This window comes from Cololabis saira, chromosome 9 (assembly GCF_033807715.1).
Source record: "Cololabis saira isolate AMF1-May2022 chromosome 9, fColSai1.1, whole genome shotgun sequence".
NCBI classification, from domain to species: Eukaryota; Metazoa; Chordata; class Actinopteri; order Beloniformes; family Belonidae; genus Cololabis; species Cololabis saira.
The window spans coordinates 15,749,369-15,773,643 of record NC_084595.1 but is presented as its reverse complement, the minus strand read 5'-3'; the positions used below and the strand labels follow the sequence as shown (position 1 = coordinate 15,773,643).

Genomic DNA, 24,275 nt, shown 5'->3' with positions numbered 1-24,275 from the left:
ATGTATCACAAGTTTTATGGGTGTTGAATTCATTAAACCACATTAAATCAGCCCATATATATGATTTTTAAATCAGCCCATAGCCTATATATTATTTTTTATATTATTTTTTAATAATTACTGTTTTGTGATATATAGTCTAGATGACCATGAACACATCACAAGTGGATTGACCAAAATCAGTGGTATGTATCACAAGTTTTATGGGTGTTGAATATCCAATATCCAACCAATTCAACCGCGGTGTGAAAAGCTCGTCTGACACGAGCCAGACTTGTCCAGTTCTTTTTACATTGTCCATTTCAAGTAAAAATCATAACTAAACCTCGAACTGACACAGGATGCGCTTCCTTTTTTGTGCATTATACGGCCCAAGCATATAAATGATCCTGTTTTGTTTGTTTTGAAGCGTTGTATAACTGAACAATGAGGGTTTGTGTGAACTTTGTGGGAACTAAAGGGTCGTTAACGTTGCTAATCTGAGGGGGCGGGGCCAAGGCTTCCTGCGTTTACGTAACGGGACAAAAACGCAGCGACGTCGGGAAACATTTGCAGTCAAGCGACGGCTCAAAGTGACTCGGACGTCGGGAAGTCAGCTGCACATCCTGCCTTCTCCCTGTCACATTTCTGTCACCGAGAACAGCTGACAACGGGGGACGGGGAGGAACCGCGTCTTGTGCGTTCTCTTGGGCTAAATGGACGGACGCACTCGGGGTTTTAAAGTAGGAATGTGAAGGAGAGACGATGTGCTCCACGGAAAGCAACGCGCAGCTTCAGACAGCACGTAAGTCATAAGATATATATTTATATATATGTGTGTGTGTGTATAATATTACTGCGGAATATCCGAGCCCTGGTCATGTTGTCATCGCAACGCGACGTCACCAGGCAGCGGTCTCCATGGTTACGTCAGCGAAGCCCCGCCCCCTCGGTGATGGATGATGGCTGGTCTTCTGCATCCTCTTCTCTTCTCTAACCACCTTCATGGTCTCGGTGTAATTATTGACTCGGACCTGAACTTCAACAGCCATCTAAAGTTTATCACTAAATCCACCGGAAAAACATTGCTAGAATGAGAATAGAATAGAATACTTTATTGTCAATGTACCTGGGTACAGTGAGATTGAAAGCAGCATCACCTCTCCAGTGCAAGACAAATAAGAAACAATAGTGCAAACAATAAGAAATTAGAATATAAGAAATATAAATAATATAAAATATATAAAAAAGGTTAAGGTGCATTTGAATAGTGAAGACCTGAGATTCTATTTACAGATGATAGTATATAGTTACACATGTAGTGGAATATTGCACAGATAGTCCGGGAGAAGTATTGCACGGTAAAAAACAGTAACGAAGACATTCACGTTTTATTCAGGGCGGTTATGGCTTTGGGGAAAAAGCTGTTTTTAAGTCTGAGTTTCTAATTAAGGGGCTTCTGTCTAAACAAGACACGGAAAAACGTATTCATGCATTCATTTTCAGTAGGTTTGATTATTGCAATGGCATCTTTACAGGCCTTAACAAGAAATCAATCAGGCAGCTGCAGCTGATCCAGAACGCTGCTGCCAGAGTCCTTACAAACACCAGGAAACTGGACCATATTACACCGGTCATGAAATCACTACACTGGCTTCCAGTGAGTCAAAGGATAGAGTTTAAAATCTTACTGCTGGTCTACAAAGACCTGAATGGTCTTGGACCAAAATACATGGTTGATCTGTTAGTTCCTATGAAGCTCCCAGACCCCTGAGGTTCATCTGGATCTGGTTTGTTGTGGTTCCCAAGAACCAGAACCAAGCAAGGTGAGGCAGCGTTCAGTTATTCTGCTCCTCACCGGTGGAACAAACTTCCTGTAGACCTGAGGTCTGCTCCAACTGTCAGCTCCTTTAAATCAGGCCTAAAAACATTACTGTTTACTGAAGCATACTCTTGAACTAAATACTTACCTGCTGTGCTGTACTCTGCTCTGCTCTTACTTTTTAACAACTTGTGCTTTTTTATTATTTTACCCCTTTTCTTATCATTTTATTTCATTTTTTTTGTTATTTACTGTTTAATTATGTCTTGCTGCTTTTAATGTTGATGTAAAGCACTTTGAATGACCTTATGTTGAATTGTGCTATACAAATAAACTTGCCTTGCCTTCATGTCCTCTTTCACTACATCTATAAACCTCCTCTTTGGTTTTCTTCTGGGCCTCACCAGAGTTTACCTTTCCTTTCATTTTAGCTGAAACTCTTTTCATCCTGCCTGCACACGTTTCTTCAAGCATTTTATTAGGTTCAAGACATAAGTTATCTTGTATCCCAAAGCTAGATTTAAAGTTAAATAATGTGACTATTGAACAAGTGGATAGTGTCAAACTTCTTGGTGTTATGTTGGATTCCAGACTTTCTTTTAGTAATCATATTAGTCAAATCATCTTAAAGATGGGAAGAGCTGTTGGTATCTCTAGGAAATGTGCTTCCTTTGTTGCTTGACCCCTCTTGTGTCAGATTGTGCAGAGTTTAGTATTATGTCACCTTGAGTATTGTTCTGTGGTCTGGGGATCTGCCGCTAAAGGTGAGCTCAGAAAGCTGCAGATTGCCCTAAATAAAGCTGCACGCCTGGTATTGGGTTGCTCTACCCGATCAAATATTAACCGCATGCATGATTCTCTCTCATGGTTGACAGTAGTAAACAGGTTAGCTTTAAACACAACTGTAATGTTTAAGTCAGTCTTGATCAGTAAAACACCTGACTTTTTATTTAAACGTATTGTTTTTAGAAGTACTGTGCATGACCATGACATTAGGGGTCCAGCAAAGGTCAGCTGGAGGAATTTTAGGTTCATAAAAATTATTAAATGCTTGTCTTAAGTGTTTTAACATCAGATATTTTATAATTGTATTTGTAAATATATGATACATTTGTATTGTATTTATTTATTTAGCACAATTTTTAAAAAATAGTGCAAGGAGGGAACGAAGCCCAGAGGGCTTGTACAGAGTTCCACCCCCGTCATCTACTGTAAACAGAAAATTAAATGTACAAACATAGGAAAACTCTAATTATAAACATGAAAAGAAAACAAGGATACATAATAGAGAATACATTGAAAAATTAGGACATGAGATGTTTTTTCAGCAATTTTTTGAAGGATATAAATGACAATGTGGACCTCAGAGACATATCTAAATTGTTCCAGAGTTTAGGACCTCTAAATGAAATATTAAACTGATGAAAAGATGTTCGGCAGAAGGGTAAATGTAGATTGACACTGTGTCTAGTTGAGTATGAATGCAAGTCAGATGAAAAACTAAAGAAATTATGAAAGGTGTCCGGAAGATCTTGCTTATTGTTGATAAATACATTGTGGATGATTTGATTGACTGTTTTATATTTTTGTTGTTGTTCTTTGTGGACCCCAGGAAGACTAGTTGGTTACTACGGTACCAGCTAATGGGGATTCTTAATAAACTAAACTAAACCTCTGTTTCCACACATTTGGATGATGATGATGGCTGTTCTAAATGTTGAATTCCTGTCTCCCCCCCCCCCCAGCATCAGACCCGGCTCTCCTCCTGGAGCTGAAGACCCGGCGGCCCCCGTCCCTGCTGGAGATGGCGGGGTGCGAGACCTGGAGCGTGGACTTCTCCCCGGACGGCGCGTGGTTCGCCTGGTCCATGGGTCACGGCATCGTGTGGGTGGTCGCCTGGCCGCTCGACTCACAGTAGGTCCAACCACGTGTCCCTTTAATCCCCGCAGTCACGTCCCCCTCGTCTACAGATTAGAGCGAGGCTAATGGACCACTGTCATTTGGTTAAAGAGCTTAGTAAACCTGAGTGTGTCTGCGCAGCTGTGATGAGCCACATTGGTATGTAGGAGTTGACCAAGAGGAAGGACGAAAGGTCGAACTACGTGGGCCAAGACTTGACCCCTGGGGGACTCCACGTCATAGTGAAAGGCTCAGATTCATGCTCAGCCCATAACAGGTCATGAAGAAGAAGTTAAGATTAGAGAGGCCTATGATAATTTAATATGGAAGGATCCAGACTGTTTTCTTGGCCCTTGGAAAGAATATATAAAAAATAAACAAGAAAGTTAAAAAAAAAAGGGAAATCATCACACACACACGAGTAAATTAAACTTAGAAATCACGTGAATGCTCAGTGGGTGAAATGTTGCCGTCCGAAACAAAGTAATTTTGAATAAGACTGACATTTGTGGAACAGATATAACAAGCTGTGAGATTTAGGCTTAATCTTTTCAAGCATATGAGGAAATAATTATTTGTTGATACGTAATTCTATTGACCAATATGGCTCCTCTTTGATTCTGAAGGCGCGTCCAGACAGATCACGTGTCAGGGAGCAACTGCTGCACCCGTCTTGACCTTTGTACAGTGTAATGAGTAATAAACTGGGTGTTTCAACATCCAGAATAACCTCCAGAGTCTCATTCTGAGGATATTCAGTGAAGGCTGGCCCTGTTTTTCAGGCTTTTCTGGCCGATCTGAACTAAAACTGTCATTTGCAACCATTTCTCCAGAAATAGATGAGTTCAAACAGGACAGTGAGCTTAACACTTAAACTTGTTTTGTGATGCACCAGCAGGATGGAATTTCCCTTCTTATCTCTGTTTTCACTGTTGTTGGGTGTTTGTCTGTTTGAATTTTGAAGATTAGTGCCAGTGTGACATAACATCAGAATAAAGTAGAGTAACTCTTAATTCAGATTAATTGTACGGATGCCTGAAAGCATGAAAAAAATGAAGTATAGGTAAAAGGATCTGGGTGGCTTATGTTCACAGTCAAGTTTGAAATTATAATAAAAATAATAATAATAATAAGAATAATAATAATAATAATAATAATAATAATAATAATACTACATTCTTGTCCTGTCTCTTCGCCAGACAACAGTGAGAGTTGCGAAAACCTGGTATCGTGTTGACTTATCCTAGTGGGAGTTACAAGCTCCTTTTCTTTTATTTTGTTAGAATGAAATGCAGTAGATGCTATAGTTTTAATAACATATCCAGCAGCTCCTGAAAGAAGCCTGATTTGTATTCATTTACTTATTTTTACACCACTAACTGTAGCTGCACGCCACCCACACTTTGTACCTGCATACTTGAAGCTGCTCTCTCCCCCAGGGAGGGTCAGGATGGAGAGACGGACCGCGGAGACAAGAGCTTCAGTTGTGGTCATCCCGTGTGGGGGCTGGCCTTCGGACCCAGGCCGCCCAAATCCGCCGCAGGGGCACAAACGGCTAAAAAAGCACCAAAAGGGAAGAACAGTCTGCTTCTGGCCACGGGACTGGAAAACGGGGTGATCAAGATCTGGAACGTGCTAACCGGTGAGGACTTGTCATATTTGTGCTGCATTGAGAAACAATACTGTGCAGGTTGATAATCAATGTCTCTACTTCTGCAGGCAATGCCGTGTTTGATCTGCACGGACACGAGGGCGTGGTGAGGGACCTGATTTTCCCTCAGAACGGGTCGCTGACACTCATATCATCTTCACGGGATAAGACTCTAAGGATTTGGGACCTAACTCAAAAGGGTACTCATCATTTATTTATGTATTTTTAAATGCATGTATGAGGTTTAAAGGAGTGCTGTCCCAGTTTAAAGGCAGGGTAAGCCATTTCACGTTCACACACAGAGCACGTGCTCCCTTTCTTACTCCCTGAGAAAGATGGTCAGGTACTGGATGGTGACTAGTTTTTCACTGAGTATGAGAAAGTGTTCTGGGTTAAAGCAGAATCGCTTATCCTGCCTTTAAAAGTATCTGAAATGATGACAAACGCCCTTCTTTTGCTACTTCACCCAGATTATTCCCATGTTAACGCCAAGATTGGACCTCTTGCTTATTTTTATCTTCTAAACAAAATGACTCCTGCTACATCAACGAGATGGTGATCAATAAAGTGGCCAATATTCCAATATTCGCCGGCTGCGATTACTCATAGCTGAGCATCCGCTCTTCTCCTCCCTCTCACCTAATCGGCATCAATTTACACACAACAAATTTAGCTGGAAGGAAGTTGGACACAAGATTTTCATGTAGAATCCAGTGAATTTTCAAAATAAAGCTCTTCATTTGGGCTCTGACTGAAGCCTTTAATAAACAATTAAGATTTTCAGAAGAGAATTGAACCAGCAGTTAACTTAGGAAGCACTTAAAAAACATTTTATTTGGTGTCAAAAAAGATTTTTTTTTAGGTTTAATTCCAGAAAGGAGAAAACAAGGTGAGAAATACTGAATGTTTTGAAGAGAGCAGATTACCCAAAGACCTCAAAACCTTCGAGTAAACTTGTGATCACACAAATTTCACAAGCTCAAGCCGAACGAGCATGCAGAAGTGAGGTCGCGCTAATGGCGGTGCTAACCCAGTGCTCATCCAGATGTTGGTGCCTAAGCTGCTGCTGCTGGGCCCGAGGCTCCATCCGTGCACTTGAGCTGCACAACAACACAGTGAACTGCATGAATGCACCTCTGCCCTTGAAATAGTTGGTGTGACGGAGCGACATGGAGCAACATTACAGTGCTGCAGCAAAACAACAAAAGTGACCAGTTGTTTTCAGTGAAGGTTTCAGGTCCACCCTCTTGGTTTTAGGAACGCCGCCTACCGACACGACTCTGGTGTTTCCTTTTTACTTTCAGAGTGGACGATTGTAGAAAACGCAGCGTCTGTTAATCAGTCATCTTCTGTTTCACCTTCACAGAGCAGCTCCGGCTGTTGCATCATACCGTCACGCTGTAAACTTATTTGAGCTCATGTTTTTGGTTTCAACACCATGTTGATCCAAACTGTAAAGCTTTTCAGCGTCGTCCAACCCGCTTTGAACTTTCCGGGCGTGAAAAGGTCACTGTGGTAGATAGAATAGGATAGGATTCAACTTTAATAATCCCCAAAGGGGAAACTTCATTGCCACCATGGCCACAACAATACAACATAAAACAATCAACAATACACACTAACAATGTCTCCACCTAGGGACAGCAGTGGATCAATACAACAAAAAAATAACCATAAAATTACCCCCCAAAAAAGGGAGATAAAAGAAAAAGATTACAAATCCATTTAAAAGTGCAATGTGCAAGACAAGCATAGCAGCAAATTAAACAGCTAAGAATATAGCTGCAATTAAAAGTGCACTGTACAAGCAAATATGGCAGCAAGTTATGACAGTCTAAAGGAGTAGCTGCAGTTTAAAGTGCAATTTGCAGTACAAGGGTTAATATAGCAGCAAGACATGACATCAGCAGTCCAAGTTAAAAGGTCTGGTTGCTGCAGGAACAAAGGACTTCCTACATCTCTCTGTGGAGCATCTGGGCAAAAGAAGCTGTCTAGTCCTGCTACTTCTCGAAAAAAAGCTGTACAGGGGATGATCATCTTGGGACAGGATAACTCTGAGTTTCCTCCTCGTGCACAAACCGATCCTCGTCCTGCTTTGACCCGGACTGAAGCCAGTGGCCTTTTTCAAGAGTGTTTCTGACGTCCCCTCTGTTTTTATCTCTGAACTGAACTAAACCTGTTCTGGTTGAAGAGGTTCAAGTATACTAGTGTTCGTTTCACTTCCAGACTTGTTTCGGTGCTGTAAACTTCTGCTTCTCTTTGTGGCCTGTTTCAGGGAAGAAGGTGCAGGTTCTCTCCGGCCATAAAGACTGGATCAGCAGCTGCTGCGTCTCGTCCGACTGCAGCATGATCGCGTCCGTCGGCAGGTTTGACAGAGTGAGTTGTTTTACTACAAATGCAGTTACAAACACTGAAACAGGCAAACATTAGTTTTACTGAAGAAACTGGTTGATACATTTTTAAATGTTGATTGTCTTTTAAAGTGTCAAAACGGTCCGAAAGCTCTCTTTTCTCATCACTTTAGGTCCTTTTTCCTTTACCTGCACAGATCTGCAAAGCATTTTTCAGCCAGATGTGTGTCTGGTCATTTTTAAATCAAAAGAATTTTTTTTCAAAGTCAACACTTGTAGCCATCTTTAGATAAACTGAATATTTAAGATGTTTCTTTTCAGTCCGGGAGCTTGTGTGACCTTCACCGGGTCCTGTGTTGTTTCAGGGGACTGGTGCAGCACTGAGCGTTTAGACATCATCGTTCCCTACGTTCGCAGCTCCGGGGAGCCTGTTTGACTGCTGATATGACACCGTCTCAGTTGCAGTTGCAGTAATAACCACAGATATCCAGAATTAAGATCACAAAAGTGGTTTCAGAGCCAGAACCTCACTGAGCATCATGCCACCAGAACTTCTAGCACAGGGGTCGGCAACCCAAAATGTTGAAAGAGCCATATTGGACCAAAAACACAAAAAACAAATATGTCTGGAGCCGCAAAAAATGAAGAGTCTTGTATAAGCCTTAGAATGAAGACAACACATGCTGCATATATCTAGTTATAACTGGGGGAAGATTATTTTTTTCATTATGCACTTCGAGAAAAAAGTCGAAATGTCGAGAAAAAAGTCGAAATGTTGAGAAAAAAGTCGAAATGTTGAGAAAAAAGTCAAAATGTTGAAGTACAATTTCGAGGAAAAAAGTCGAAATGTTGAGAAAAAAGTCAAAATGTCGAGAAAAAAGTCACAATTTCGTGAAAAAAGTCAAAATTTAGAGAAAAAAGTCGAAATGTCAAGATAAGTACAATCTCGAGAAAAAAGTAAAAAATTTTAGAAATAAGTCGAAATGTTGAGATTAAAAAGGAAAGGCAAAAGGAAGAAAAAAAGAGGAAAAAAAGAAGAAAAAAAGATATTTTTTTTTTTTTTTTTTTGAAAAAGCTCCAGGAGCCACTAGGGCGGTGCTAAAGAGCCGCATGCGGCTCTAGAGCCGCAGGTTGCCAATCCCCGTTCTAGCACTTCAGCTGACCTAAACCTGCAGGACTCTTGCTCATTAAAAACAGTCCTCACCTGCAGGTAGACAGACTCCTGAACTCTGGCTGGTTTTGCTTTGGTCAGATGGTGTGTCTGTGGAGTCTGCGGTCGTACACGTTCATCAGGAACCTGACGGGAGGCACCCACAAGACCCTGTGCCTCCTGTCCTCTTGTGACTTCTCTCCGGACGGGGCGCTGCTCGCCACGGCCGCCTTCAGCGGCTCCAGCTGGTGGATCGACCTCTGGGACCCGTACACGGCTGAGAAGCTGGCCACTCTGGCGTAAGTTCACGGTGTATTAAACATTCTCAGACCTGCCCGTCTGAAAGTCTTCAGCCTCTTTGGTTCTGCTTCATGTATGTTGTATTTCTGACTCCTGCCACTGATCTACAGCGACTACTTTGAAGATTACGGGCAAAACCAGATATCAGCTATACAATTCTCCCCCAACGGTTTGCACCTGGCGATTGTGACTGATGAAAGGTGAGCCGTTGGTCTGGTCCGTTTCAGAAATCTACTTTATGAGCGTTTGTCGCGTGGTTTCTGACTTGTGTTTGGGGTGCAGAGCCCTTCGGATCTGGGAACCGGGAGAGAAGCGAATGACGATGCAGACGAGGCGAGACAGGGACTCCAACGGGCTGTGCTGCGACTACCACCCACGAGGGGGAGTGGTTGCCACCGGGTACGAAACATCTTTCAAGTCTTATTCATTACGTAGTGAAGCTCTCGCTGCTGGTGGACAGGAAGGGTTTGCTTTAGAAATCATCATAGATGATGAACCCATCATTACACTCGCAGCTCTGTGGTCAAACAAACTCTTGCAAGTTGGGTCACGTCCCTTCTGTCCATATTGGTCAGTGTTTAACTGGAGCTAAATTCAATAAATCAACGTTTCTAATATTTCACTTATTTCTTCTTTTACTAAGATAAATGCCAAACACTTTCGGGTTTTCAACAGACCTTATTTTGGTAAATCTCAAACCTCTAAACTCCAATATTCCCACACGATTATTACAGATACGAGCAGTGCTTTCACCGTCAGCTGAAGATAATTCAGCACGTTATTTTATTTCTTCACTTTTCAACTTGAGCCTGCAGCTCTCAAGTCCTCGACCTCGGTGAGCATTCATTAGTTGTTTTTAAATAACCTGTTAAGACTTTAGATGCCCCACGAACTTGGGAACTGAGGCCACCACATGCTGCGTAAGGCAGGGGTCACCAATCCTGGTCCTTCAGGGCCGGTGTCCTGCATATTTTAGATGTTTCCCTGCTTTAACACACCTGATTATAATTAATCATCGTCATCAGCTTGTCATCCAGGGCTGCACAATTCTGTTAATGACACAGTCACTTGTATCATGGTGCAATGAAGCGGGGAAACATCTAAAACCTGCAGGGACACCGGCCCTCGAGGACAAGGATTGGTGACCCCTGGGAAGGTGTTAAAGGGCTAAATTTTAGGAACAGGACCTCCCTCAGGTTCGAGTCCTGTTTTTTTTTTTTTTTTGTTTGTTTAAGTGTCTTTGTAAAGCACCGTGAATCACCTTGTTCAATTGTGCTCTAGAAAAAAACTTGCCTCGGTGTAGTATCAGTCGGTACTTGCATGAGCTTTTATGTTTGATATTTTATAACTGGTCAGAATATCAAATGATTATAAAAAATACTTGGATTGCAGCTTTTGTTAAAATGTGGGTAAATGTACCGCACATCTAAAATGTTTATTCTTATCTACCTTCAAGATATAAAGGACTGTCTCAGAAAATTTGAATATTGTGATAAAGTCCTTTATTTTCTGTAATGCAATTTAAAAAAAAAAAACAAAAATGTCATACATTCTGGATTCATTACAAATCAACTGAAATATTGCAAGCCTTTTAATATTTTAATATTGCTGATCATGGCTTACAGTTTAAGAAAACTCAAATATCCTATCTAAAAAAAATTGGAATATTCTGGGAATCTTAATCTTAAACTGTAAACCATAATCAGCAATATTAAAATAATAAAAGGCTTGCAATATTTCAGTTGATTTGTAATGAATCCAGAATGTATGACATTTTTTTTTTTTTTTTTTTTTTTTTTTTTAAATTGCATTTCAGAAAATAAAGAACTTTATCACAATATTCTAATTTTCTGAGACAGTCCTGTACATGTTTGTCGTCGTGAACAGAACATTGTATTGTGGGATTATCAAAGTAGCATGGATACTTGCTCCATTCAAAAACTCTTTTAAACTTAACTGAAAACGAGTTGATTAGTAATAAATCTCTTTCTGCATCCAGACTACTGTATGATAATAACCTAACCGTCTCCCCCCTCAGAACCAGGGACGGACACGTGCGGTTCTGGAGGGCCCCCAGGATGGTGCCCAGCTTGTCCCACCTGTGCCGACTGGTCGTCCGGCACTCGGTCTCCACGCACCAGATCCAGGCGCTGCCGCTGCCCCGGAGGATCCTGGAGTACCTCACCTACAGAAACATCCCTGAACGCCTCAAGACCTGCAGCTCCTCGGACGAGGAGGACTGGGACAGCTGAAGTAGTGACATTAAAAGAGAAGAAGAAGAAGAAAGCTCACAATTATGTTGAGTGTTTTCCTAAACGCTCAGAATTAAAATGCCTTTTCTGTTTTCTGCACTGACAGTGATTATAGAAAACCACAGTAATGTAACCTGCTTCAGATCATCCACTAGCTTCATTTATTGCACTACCATTTTATCAAGATGCATAACTAAACGTCCATGTACTCTGACTTGAATATCACCATTTTATACTGCTAATTTATTATGTAAATAGAAGATTTATATTCATTTCTAATGTTTGTGTGTATTATAAAAGAGCGTGTACTTGTGCAATTTCACATGTTAATGAAACAAACAGGACTAATAGGGGAAACAACACTTTATTAAACAGATTAAACACATTTATACGTCCCAGAACTATTATTCTCAGACTGAAGACTCGTCAGCGCAGATAAATGTTCAGCTTTCCGGGAGATGCTGCCTGATCAGATGTGAGCGACTAAGACGGCAGCCGGCGTTTGTTCCACACAGATTCCGAGTAGTGGGCCACGCTGCAGGTCCGATTCCTCCTAAATAAACTAGCCGTTCTGCTCAAGAGCTTACTGGTAGAAATCTGTTTGACTGAAGGGCGAACCGTTGGCTTCTCATGTCAGGGTCGCTTGGCCCGAGGGGGGACATGAACGAGGTTTGGCTAAACTCAATAAAAGGGTCGCTTCGCGGGACGAAGCAGACAAGATGACACAGACGCTGACTGACAATGTAACACGACTTTTATGTTCTAGTTGCTTTTCCACTGGTGGAAAGACTAAAGGTTGAAGACCTCTAGGAGGCCTCGCTGACCACCAGGTCTCTCACTTCCTGGAAAGCTGCGATCATGGAGCTCAGCTGGATCTTCTCATTGGTTCCCGACGCCACCCGGTGTCTGAGGGAGGATAAATGAAAAGTGCTCAGGCATTAGGAATAAATCAGCTCAGTCAACCTGATATTAGAAACATGAAAACAAGATCTATACACTTACTCTATGTCGGCTAGCTTGATGAGCAGACTGATCCGAACGGCCGGAGGAAAGTCCACTAAACAGGAAGAAGAAAATGGACATTGAAATTAAAATCAACCATCTAATTCTAAAACTAATGAACAGACACCATTTATATATATGTGTGTGTGTGTATGTGTGTATGTATATATATATATATATATATATATATATATATATATAAATAAAAGCATAGAAGGAGCAGAGAGGGTTGACATGTCTCTGCCGTTTAAATCTGTTACTGTGGTGGTGATGAATGACAGGAGGACTTGGCTCTGTATGTTTGGTGGAGCCTGATCAGGCAATTTCAGCTCACCAATTAGTGATGTGGTAATTGGATGTATTTTTAATCAGGGGCAACCTCTGTTGGAGATACCTTACCTCTGTGAACGAGCAAATGCACTTCGGTGACAATATCTTGCAAGGCCAGACCTTTCAAGGTTTTCAGCTCAAGGATTTCTGTCGCAAAAGTGTCAAAGAACTGCAGATTCACAAAATGCACCGCTGTGAGTAAAGTATCCTTTTCTCGTTATTCATAAAGCCGAATGTCCAGATAACTTTTAATCAAAGTCTAAAATCGCAGCTATTAACTGGTAGGTGAAGGTTTTTATTCAACCTTAAAACCCCATTTATTACATTTCTCTCATGAAAAAGCGACCGACTCTGTATGATATCAGCTAAAGACACAAAACAAATACCGCTTTAACTTTCTCTAAAATAAAATGAATCCCAAGTCTCATGATTTCCACTCGCAGGTAACATAAGTACGACCTGGCATCCTCACTGAAAAAAATAAATAAAAATTATACACACATATATATATATATATATATATATATATATATATATATATATATATATATATATATATATATACACACACACATACATACACGTATATATAAAATAAATATATATTATATACTAAAATATATGATATATATTATATATTAAAAATGCATATGCCTTAGGTTTTTACCAACTTGGTACTAACCATTAATATATATATGCAGACAAAAAAATAAATAAAAAAACTAAAGACAAAACAAGCTGCGTCCTCACTGAGCAGCTTCTGAGGTTACACAAGCCTGAAAGAAGGAAATAAGCTCCATGTGTCGTCCTCGTCTCCGGAGAAGCTCGACTGACCGACGGCGAGTGACGTCGTGAAGGATACGTTTATACGCTGCGGTGAAACCTTTGTTGAGGCACCAGTCCAGGATGTTGGCGATGTCGGAGCGGAGGGGGTGGCCTGTGCAGGTGTACACCGTGTCCTCCGTGACCTTCCCGTGCGCCATGCTCGTGCTCTGGAATCAGACAGATCGCTGTTTACGCAGCCGCGACATAGATGTGGCTGGTGTACCGGCCCCAGGTAGGGCGTCACCAGAGGTGGGTAGAGTAGCCAAAAATTGTACTCAAGTAAAGGACTGTTACTTCAGAATAATATGACTCAAGTAGAAGTAAAAAGTAGTCATCCATTACTTGAGTAAAAGTAAAAAAGTACTTGGTGAAAAAACTACTCAAGTACTGAGTAACAGTTGAGTAACGTCTGATTTATTTTTTAACACAACCATTCAAACAGACAAAAGTACAAAATAATCATCTTCAGGCAAATTAAATCAATAAAATAATACAATTAATTAAAAATAAAAAATTGCTTAAATTAAAATAATATTAAAGTAAATTCAAGTACTTTAATACATAATAAAATAACAGAATAAAAAAATTAATTAAGGCCAAGTAGCACAAAATTTCAAGCCTTTGTACTTTTCTTTTTTAACCAGGCAGAACTAGAACAAGCCCATGAACTCATAGACACTCTGTGTGTTTGAGTCTGTGTGACATATGTGACAAAACATGCAAAAACAAACATTTTTCCCAAAGAATCACTCAGTGATGTCATGAGATTGACGCGTACGCGGATAAAAGGGATAAAAGAAAAGTAACAGCTCAACGTAGCCTAATGTAGCGGAGTAAGAGGAACAGTTTCTTCTTCAAAAATCTACTCAAGTAAAAGTAAAAAGTATAGTCATTCAAAACTACTCCTAAAAGTACAAAATTTCCCAAAACTTACTCAAGTAAATGTAAGGGAGTAAATGTAACTCGTGACTACCCCCCTCTGGGCATCACACGAGGTCGGGGTCTGGACGTACCTGTAATATGTTGAGAGATCTCCTCATATCGCCTGACGACAAGGTAACGATGGCCTTCATCCCATCTGGGGCGACGTCGATGCTGCCAAGACACACGCACCGCCATCAGGGATGTGGGAACGTGAATGGGAGACGAGGACGGCCGCGGCTCTCACCTCTCCTGCTCGATGACGTGCTCCAGCCGCGGGATCATCTGGTCCGGAGACAGCGGGCCGAAGCGGAAGCGGGTGCAGCGGGACTGCAGGGCCGGGATGATCTTGGACAGGTAGTTGCAGATGAGGCAGAAGCGGGTGTTTTCTGTGAACTTCTCAATCACTGAGAGGGAAACGGGAGGACGGGAGCACGTTAGGCATCGGTGGCGTCTCCACCCGGTCATGTGATGTCAGGATGTGCTCCAGATCTCAATCTGTCATTTTTATTTCACTCAATTACATTATTTATTTTCTGCCTATCCTTAAGTTTGTGTCAGGTGGGGGAGGAGCAGGATTTTCTTTTAAACCTTATTGGTACATTTTCAAGTGGTTCTCAACCCTTTTGGGGTCCTGGACCCCAACAGCTTCATGCAAATATTTCACAATAAAAGCATCTTAAAGAAATGAAGGGCGTTTGCCCACTGAAACGCTGGGGGGCTCATGATTTGAAAAGGATGCAGATCGTGTTATGTTTGTATTAACAGTGTCCTGCAGTAACTTCAACAATACAAACTGGTGCAAGATTTCTTATTAAAATACAACGAATTACACTTGTAAAGAGTAAAAGAAGGTCATGTTAACCTCTGTAGTTTAGGTAGATAAAAGTCTCATTGGAGTAAAATTATTATCTATTTCTATAAATGTCAGAGGATCTTTTTAAATAAATAAATGAATATAAATAAATATATATATATATATATATATATATATATATATATATATATATATATTTATATATATAGACAGTACAGACCAAAAGTTTGGACACATTCCCCATTTGTTTGAATGAGAAGGTGTGTCCAAACTTTTGTTAAAGTTAAGTTAAAAGTTAAAAGTGAAGATTTATTTTTTTTTAAATGAAGTAAAGGTGGTAGCGGCCTGGGAGCCCGCGTAAATGCAAATGTACTTGAAGGGGGCTCGTCGGCTCGTCTAAAACATTGACAGTTTGGAAATGTGTCAAACTGGACAACAAATCCAGTTAATGCCTCTTCGGGAGGTTCACGTGCCAGGAAGTATCGAACTGTTTCTTTAGTTTATTCTTATTTTTTTTGCCAAAGGGCTGAACCCGGGACTCGGTATCAGCAAACACTTAAAATCAATCAACTCCGGAGCAAAAACAAAAGAAGGAAAGCCTGTGATCGGGATGTGCAGTTGTACATTTGGTATTTTCTCCATTTAGATGCATTTCAGCTCTTTTATTACACAATTTTAATAAGAAATAAGAGTAATTAGGTGCAGCATCAGAACTGGTGATGTCTCAGATTCATCTTCAACTAAAACTTTCAATCTAGTGCAGCTATATGGGGTAAAATCACTCTTAAATGTTTAGTGTCAACTAGTAACAATTTAGTAACAATGTGCAAAAAGCTTGTAAATGTTTAAAACCATTTCAGCACTTATTTAACTCTTCTGTCATTCCAACATTTTTCCCACAATTTTTACCCACAAATTAAAAAAAGATCCTAGAGCTTCAATGAAGCCAATAAATAAACAACAGCAGGTGAAAGTACAATCTCCTTTTTCCTTTACCCATACTCCCCGGTTACAGCCGCAAAACTCACAATCAAGAACAAGTTTAACCCGAATGGCCGCTCAGATATCGCCGTAGGCATCATTTTGTCTTTTTAAATACACGCCCAAGTTTGCCTGCTGACACATTAGTTCATTATTTGGCTGCTCAGTGAGCCGTGCAGCTCGCCGCGGGCGACACCCCGGCCAACAGATGGCTCACCTCGCCGCAGTGCATTCTGGGCATCCTGGGTCATGGCATCTGCCTCGTCCAGTATCACCAATTTGAAGCCCTTCCTGCAGGAAAGGAGGGGTGAAGGAGCGGAAACATCTGAGGAGTAATCTCGCCGCGATTTACAGCAGATAAACCGGAGAGCTTTTCTTAAGAGATGGAAGTGAGCCTCACTTGAAGATGGTCCTGGTGCTGGCGAAGCTCAGGATGGGCCCTCGGACCACACCGATGCCTCTGTCGTCCGACGCGTTCAGCTGCCAAACACAAGTCAGATGTCAGCACCTATGAAAGAGGCCGCGGTGGGAGAAACTAATTTTTCTCACAGGGCATCTCAACAAATATCTATCTGGTGCTCTGATTTCTGCTGGCAAGAAAACCATCACACAAAATGGAAAGGATTACTTTCTCACTTCGGCTACAAATGGATAAATTCACAAGGTCATGGTCAAAATGGGTCTCATATATACAAAAGTCACAATTATCTAGAAACTAAATTACTTGTCTCCACTCACTTACTTTCTCGGGTCATTTCTCTGTTGGTTTGAAGGACTGCCAGGTTTCATACGTTTTATACGTACATAATTTTATGTGTGCGTATATCCAAACCCTTATAATATTGTAGTTTGGTCTCCCTGCAACTGAATTAAGTCGCTGTTACAAGCCCATACATCCCGTTTTGATTCATCATTGTTCCCCCCCCTTTTTTTTCTTGTGTGTTTGTCTTTAGTTAGTTCTGTTTGTTCGTTTTACCTTAAAAAATATAAATATACACAGGTTTTATTTCTTTCAACATTACACAACAATAGGGCAACAGCTATGTTTTGATTTTTTTTATGTGAACTAATGTTTTCAGTTGGTGTTTACATTATGAATGACCTGACCGAAATAAATATATTTTCATTCATAATTGTAAACCAATTGTACACCAGCTGTGTAATGTAAGATGTGAGGATAATAATAATAATAATAAAGAAAAAAATAAATAAAGAAAGAAAAAAAGAAAGAAAGAGGCCGCGGCGTCCTGCTCGGGCCCCGAGCGGAGTCGTACCTCTAACACCATGGAGTTGAACTCTCGGCCCTGGTACAGCTGCCGGGCGCAGGCCAGGATGGTGGAGGTTTTGCCCGTTCCCGGGGGGCCGTAGAACAAGAGGTGGGGCAGTTTGTCCTCACTGATGAACTTCTGGACTGAAGACATGAAACGAAGGCACAATCACAAAGAAAAAACACAAAATAAACAGCTGAATTCATTTCAGGTGGAAAACAAACGCAGAAAAAGGAAAGAATAGCCACATTTACTTTTAATTTGATTGGTATCCGACTCTTTTTTTGTTAAAGCTGCAGTTTCTCGATATCAGTGATGCTTGAATCAAATCATCAGTGTTTTAAATCTCAGTCCCTGTAACATTTTATGGTTTTGATTGTCTGGGAAGATGAAAACTACAGGACTGTCTCAGAAAATTAGAATATTGTGATAAAGTCCTTTATTTTCTGTAATGCAAAAATGTCATACATTCTGGATTCATTACAAATCAACTGAAATATTGCAAGCCTTTTATTATTTTAATATTGCTGATCATGGCTTACAGCTTAAGAAAACTCAAATATCCTATCTCAAAAAATTTGAATATTCTGGGAATCTTAATATTAAACTGTAAGCCATGATCAGCAATATTAAAATAATAAAAGGCTTGCAATATTTCAGTTGATTTGTAATGAATCCAGAATGTATGACATTTTTTTTTTTAATAAATTGCATTACAGAAAATAAAAAACTTTATCACAATATTCTAATTTTCTGAGAGTGTGAGTGAGTGTGTGTGTGCGCGTAGGGGGTGGGGTCGTATGGGATGTTTTAAATTCTGTTTTTGATTCTTCTTGTAAAGCACCATGTGTTGCATTCCTAATGTATCAATGGTGCTATATAAATAAATAAAGTTTGAGTTTGAGTTTGAGTCCTGTATAAGCATTTAATCTAAAATAAAAGAATACATGACAGTTCATGGTGCAGTTAGGTTCTTCAGTGTTTTATGATTCTGCTTTGATACGATACTGTAGTTTTAAAATAATACAAATCAAGGCCGAGAGACGGAGTCTGTCCAGCGGGTCTCCTCCCGGTGGGACATGCCCAGATCACCTCTCTAGGGAGGCGTCCAGGAGGGTTCGATACAGATGCCCAAGCCACCTCAGCTGACTCCTCTCCATGCGAAGGAGCAGCAGCTCCAAGCTCCTCACGAGTGACCAAACTCCTCACCCTATCTCTAAGGGAGGGTCCAGACACCCTGCAGAGGAAACTCATCTCGGCCGCTTGTATCCGCGACCTCGTTCTTTCGGTCATTACCCAAAGTTCATGACCGGTGGGAGTGCAGATTGACTGGTAAATCGAGAGCTTTGCCTTTTGACTCAGCTCCTTCTTCACCATGATGATCCAGTAGGGCTAGGGATCGATTCAAATGTCAAGAATCGATTCGATCCCGATTCTTAAGATTCAGAATCGATTATCAAGATTTGATTCGATCCAATTCGATTCGATTGCGATATTGATTTGGGTTAGTGTTATTAAAACAGTTTTTTGAGCTGTTGCATGGATTATATGACTGTAGTTATGCAAAATATTAATACTAGTATTATATTGAGATTAAACAGCAAGTATTGGCAGCTGATGATGCTGTAAGGACCAATCAGCTCCCAGAATGTTGATAGAACTGCTTTCAGAAACATCATGTGAGTCAGAATTACCAAACAGATCCAGGACAGCAAACAGAGACGGATGAAATCGGTTTTATTTTTTCCCAAATTCCGTTTTTATTTGTTCCATTTTTGGTCTATTTTGGTTTTTAATTTTTGAGCATTTGGTTTTTAGCGTTTTTTGCAAATGTAACCCCAAGACAGTATATAAAGTCATGAAATATAGACAATTTATGCAATTATAACCTAACACTTTAATGTTTTCATACCTTTAAACATATTTAAAGGCAAAAACGTGGCACCAGTTATTCTCGTGTCAACATTGCTTTTTTGGGGATAAAAAAAAAATAACCAAAAGTTGTAATGTAATGATGAAAAAAAAAAATACATAAATAAATAAAAATAAAAAAAATAAAATAAAAATCGATCTTTAGACATATGAATAGATTTTTAGGAATTAATATGAGAATCGATTTAGAATTGGGAAATCGATTTTTTTCAACACAGGCCTATGATCCAGTACGCCAACCGCATAACTGCAGACGCTGCACCAATCCGTCTGTCAATCTCACGCTCCATCTTTCCCTCACTTGTGAACTAAATACCTAAACTCCTCCACTTGAGGCAGGACCTCTCCACCTACCAGGATCAATCAAGAGATCACTTTACTAATAAACACAGCAGGTTTACAACAAACCACTTGTAACATTTGAGAATGGGAAATGGGGATTAGAATCAACCCCTTAAGAACAACAAAACATGTTTGTGAATCAGACTGTTCGGACTGATGAAACCAAGATAAACCTGCATCAGAATGACTGGCCGTCAAAAACATGAAGAAAGGGACCAACTGGAACGTGTTGGAGGCAGTGTTATGGTACGGGCCTGTAAGGCTGCCAGTGGAACCAGCTCACTGGTGTTTCCTGACGATGTGACAGCTGATGAAGCAGCACGACGACCAGGTGTACATGGCTGCTCTGTCACATTCAGCCAAAAGCTGCAAAATGGACACATGGAAAACAGCCGCAAACATACCGTGTGTGGGAGCTATTCAGTTATGTTGTATTTTCATTGTCTTTGTGTTTGTTTTGCATAATTAGTTCAGTCAGTCTTATTGTTTCAGTCCATTTGAGTTGCAGCTATATGCTTTTATTTTGAAAGGTGGTGGGTAATTCGGGCCCAGCTGATGTTACTTAATTGATTAGAGCCCAGTGGGAAGTCAGCGGGCACCAGGGAAGGTGTTTCACCAGCTTCAGTAACAGCCTCAGGACAGAATCAGAGCCAACATTTCAACATCTTGCTGTTTTGTTCAGGAGGAGGTTTATTAAATGCCACAAACCATTGCTGCCTGTCTGGACAACCGCCTCAGTCCATCCTGTGGTTCCAGTTTGATCTGCGGTAGAAACGCTTACCTGGTGCCTCTCAGTGGCCGTTTGAATTAGTTGTTGGACACAAATAGCCACTACGCTGTGAAAGCAACTCAATACTTTTTGAAGGCAAAGACAGGGAACATTCTCAATGACCAAGTAAGTCACCTGATCTCAACCTAATGACGTGTGTTTTTCAGTCCATGGAGATAAATCGGAGGGCAGAAAGACCCGGAGGGCGCTGGATGTCTCTGCATAAGTTTACCTCAGCCTGCCCCAACAGCCACCCAGACTCATTCCTAAGCACGTCTTCCTAAATGTATGTAATAGGTGTGCATGTCTGAATGTCTGACTTGTGAGTTAGTTGTCTAATGTTAAGGGTTTTTTTTCAGCTATTGGATGACCTAAATTTCCTTCAGGTTCAATAATCTATCTATCTATTAGGCCTGTGTTGAAAAAAATCGATTTCCCAATTCTAAATCGATTCTCATATGAATTCCTAAAAATCGATTCATATGTCTAAAGATCGATTTTTTTTTTGTTTTTTTTTTATTTATTTATGTTTTTTTTTTTTTCATCATTACATTACAACTTTTGGTTATTTTTTTGTTTATCCCAAAAAAGGAATGTTTTGTTGGACACGAGAATAACTGGTGCCATGTTTTTGCCTTTAAATATGTTTAAAGGTATGAAAACATTAAAGTGTTAGGTTATAATTGCATAAATTGTCTATATTTCATTACTTTATATACTGTCTTGCGGTTACAAAAAATGCTAAAAACCAAATGCTCAAAAATTAAAAACCAAAATAGACTGAAAATGGAACAAATAAAAACGGAATGTGGAAAAAAATAAAACTGATTTCATGTGTCTCTGTTTCCTCCCTGGATCTGTTTGGTAATTCTGACCCACATGATGTTTCTGAAAACAGTTCTATCAGCATTCTGGGAGCTGATTCGTCCTTACAGCATGATTAGCTGCCAATACTTGCTGTTTAATCTCAATATAATACTAGTAGTAATATTTTGCATAACTACAGTCATATAATTCATGCAACAGCTCAAAAAACTGTTTTAATAACACTAACCCAAATCCATATCGGAATCGAATCAAATCAAATCTTGATAATCGATCTATCTATCCATCTAAACATTTATTTATCCATCTAAACATCTATCCATTCATCCTTCCATCCATCCATCTGAACAGGCAGGAGGAAACTCAAAAACTGGCCATCATCATAGGCACCAGCATTCGGACGGTCATTACCAACAAAGTATTTTTATCCAAGTATTTACATTTTTTTTTATGCATATTTACAATGATGTCACACTGTTCAACTACTTTTGAACACGTTTAAGGGAACTTTGCTTAAACCTACTATAAATTACTGTTATTCTTCGTTTTATAAAGATTTTAAAAAAAAAGGGAAACACTGTTGATTTACTTATGTACCGGTATGCATTTACTCTGGACAACTTTAACTCCACCAGTATGGGTTGAAGTTAAAGGTAGTTTTAATCATCTTTAAGGAGTAAAAATAACAATATTTACTCCAGCAGCATAAATACTTACTGGTGGTCAGGATATCTTTGTGCGAGATTAAATCATCAAGTGTCTGTGGTCTGTATTTTTCCACCCTGGAATACAAAAAAAAAAAGACAGATATTTATATAAACAAATAAAGAAAAAAGACTCCAACAATAAACTAGTCAGTGAGACGATGTTTGATGTGCTAGTTTCATATTGTACATGCCGAATTAAAGACAAACATGCAAAGCTCCTAACTACATAACCACTTTTGTCGAAACTGTAGACCTCGTAAGTAAATTTTGTAAATATGTTAAAAGTTGACTGAAGCACAATAGGAGTTTCGGTTCAAACGGTTAGCTTACAAACAGCCTGGGAAACATATCACTGCTTTAACGAATAAGCGTCATCTTTTAGCTCACCATGGTAGATTCCTGCTCTTGACCGGCGCTGCACTTGTTGACGCCATGAGTTCTTTAAACAGTGAGTTAAACAACAAGATGAGGGAAAAACTTTCAGGTTATTTCCCCACCGTGTTTTGCCGCGCAGACTGGAGAAACGTGCGTCTCGCGTCACGTCCATCAACCAATCAGATCCTTCTGTCACGGTGACGTAATCACGCACGCTGTAAAAAGTTTTGGTAAAAAAAAAAAAAGCTCTGTAAAATATCGAACCTTTAGTACATGCTCATATTTTTTTTATATATATATATATATATATATATATATATATATATATATATATATATATATATACACGTACCTTAACAGTATTATTTGTTTGCAATGACTGAAAACAGACACTAAAAACATCCAGGAGGAAAGAAAAAAACGTTTTTTATCTCAGTGCTGGCTTTTTTTTTTTTTGGAATTCAAAGTTTTTATTATTTTTTCATTATTGCAACATACAAAACGAACATCAAACACAACAGACATCATGGAGGTCAAAAATAGCACAAAAAAAAAAAAAAAACCAATTATATTAATAGAAGAAATAAAAAAAAGTAAAAAAAAAAAGTAAATTTGAAAAATATAAAAATAAATTAACTAAAATTAAGACAGGCAGGTAAGTAAGTCCAATTAACACATCTGTCTACCAAAAGTATTCCATTTTTCTTTTACCATATCATTTTCACAGTTTAATATTCCCAGCATCTTCTTGCACGCCACTGTCTCCATCATCTGTGTTTTCCACATACTCAGTGTGGGGGCTTGTGGTTCCTTCCAACACCTCAGAATAGTCCGTGCACATGTTATTAGGCCAGTTTTTAATATTCTAAAACAATATTTGTCCAACAGAGGTACCACCGTTCTGTGGTGATTTACTCATACAATCTATAACTTTTTCCCATAAGGGGAGGATCTTAGAGCATTCCCATAATGCATGCATAAAAGTGCCCCTTTCAGTGCTGGCTTTTATTGACTGTAGTTTTAAATTCCAGTTACCAAAGCCTAATAATTTTAATCACTGATACTTCACTCTGTAATAGATACTCCCTTGGCTCTTTTGTCATTTCAACTCTCCTCTGCTTATCTTGTCTGAAAATGTATCTTCGAATGCAACACCTCTGACAAATCAAGAACACAAGTATCATATATCTGGGTAATTATCATTTGAACCCATAGAAGCTCTAAACATTCTTAAAAAAAACGACTTTGAAAATGAAACCATGCTTTGACCTTTGCTTTCAAAGCATCAATGTAAATTACATGTGCGGACCTCCTCATGTATTTTATTTATTGAAGGATGAAGAGTGTTCACTATTTCATGGGGAGAAAACCTTAGATTTAGTTTTTAAACATTCAGATGTTATGCATCATAAAAAGATTGTGTTTCTTTAATTAACTTGTTCAGAACAAGAAGCATATTTGGACACGTTTTGAAGCATTCTGACCTGCGTGTGAAATAAGATAAACTTTCAGTTTGTTTCTGGTGTTTACTTCAAGTGGATTTAACTTTTTTTTTATTAACCCTCCCAGTAAGCACAAGTTTTAATCATATTAATATCTCTTAATATCACAGGTTAGTAATTTGGTAGCTTCACTGAGGCAAATCTATTTTTAAGGTCTTTAAGAGAACAATAATGATGGTGAAGATAACAATAATTACTTGTCCTCTTTTAGGCACAGTAAAAACATTTTAAGACCTTAAATCATCCCGCACATAGGATCCCTCCACGTTTTAATA

General features: G+C 39.5%; 2 protein-coding genes across 2 annotated transcripts; one reads left to right on the top strand and one right to left on the bottom strand.

The window, feature by feature from the left end:
* The first annotated feature begins 610 nt into the window (after nucleotides 1-610).
* Nucleotides 611-11,783, top strand: wsb2 (WD repeat and SOCS box containing 2). The gene is made up of 9 exons (XM_061730542.1): nucleotides 611-784; nucleotides 3,547-3,715; nucleotides 5,140-5,342; nucleotides 5,420-5,551; nucleotides 7,627-7,727; nucleotides 8,955-9,151; nucleotides 9,263-9,352; nucleotides 9,435-9,551; nucleotides 11,191-11,783. Exons 1-9 carry the CDS (start codon nucleotides 745-747, stop codon nucleotides 11,402-11,404), a joined length of 1,263 nt encoding a protein of 420 aa, XP_061586526.1. The 5' UTR covers nucleotides 611-744; the 3' UTR covers nucleotides 11,405-11,783.
* Nucleotides 11,759-22,663, bottom strand: rfc5 (replication factor C (activator 1) 5). The gene is made up of 11 exons (XM_061730543.1): nucleotides 22,511-22,663; nucleotides 22,134-22,198; nucleotides 17,555-17,691; nucleotides 16,681-16,760; nucleotides 16,498-16,571; nucleotides 14,730-14,889; nucleotides 14,575-14,656; nucleotides 13,599-13,728; nucleotides 12,806-12,883; nucleotides 12,407-12,461; nucleotides 11,759-12,310 (listed from the first exon to the last, which is right to left on the bottom strand). The coding sequence occupies exons 1-11, from the start codon at nucleotides 22,555-22,557 to the stop codon at nucleotides 12,211-12,213; spliced, it is 1,008 nt and encodes a 335-aa protein (XP_061586527.1). The 5' UTR covers nucleotides 22,558-22,663; the 3' UTR covers nucleotides 11,759-12,210.
* Nucleotides 22,664-24,275: the final 1,612 nt, after the last annotated feature.

Bases quoted from the DNA above. Each gene is read 5' to 3' on its own strand.
- wsb2 (XM_061730542.1), top strand. From the start codon at position 745: ATGTGCTCCACGGAAAGCAACGCGCAGCTTCAGACAGCAC. The intron at 785-3,546 runs GTAAGTCATAAG...CCCCCCCCCCAG, and splicing joins CGCGCAGCTTCAGACAGCAC to CATCAGACCCGGCTCTCCTC. The intron at 9,152-9,262 runs GTAAGTTCACGG...ACTGATCTACAG, and splicing joins GAGAAGCTGGCCACTCTGGC to CGACTACTTTGAAGATTACG.
- rfc5 (XM_061730543.1), bottom strand. From the start codon at position 22,557: ATGGCGTCAACAAGTGCAGCGCCGGTCAAGAGCAGGAATCTACCATG. The intron at 14,890-16,497 runs GTGAGCCATCTG...TTTCCCTCTCAG, and splicing joins CCAGAATGCACTGCGGCGAG to TGATTGAGAAGTTCACAGAA. The intron at 12,311-12,406 runs GTAAGTGTATAG...ATCCTCCCTCAG, and splicing joins ATCAAGCTAGCCGACATAGA to ACACCGGGTGGCGTCGGGAA.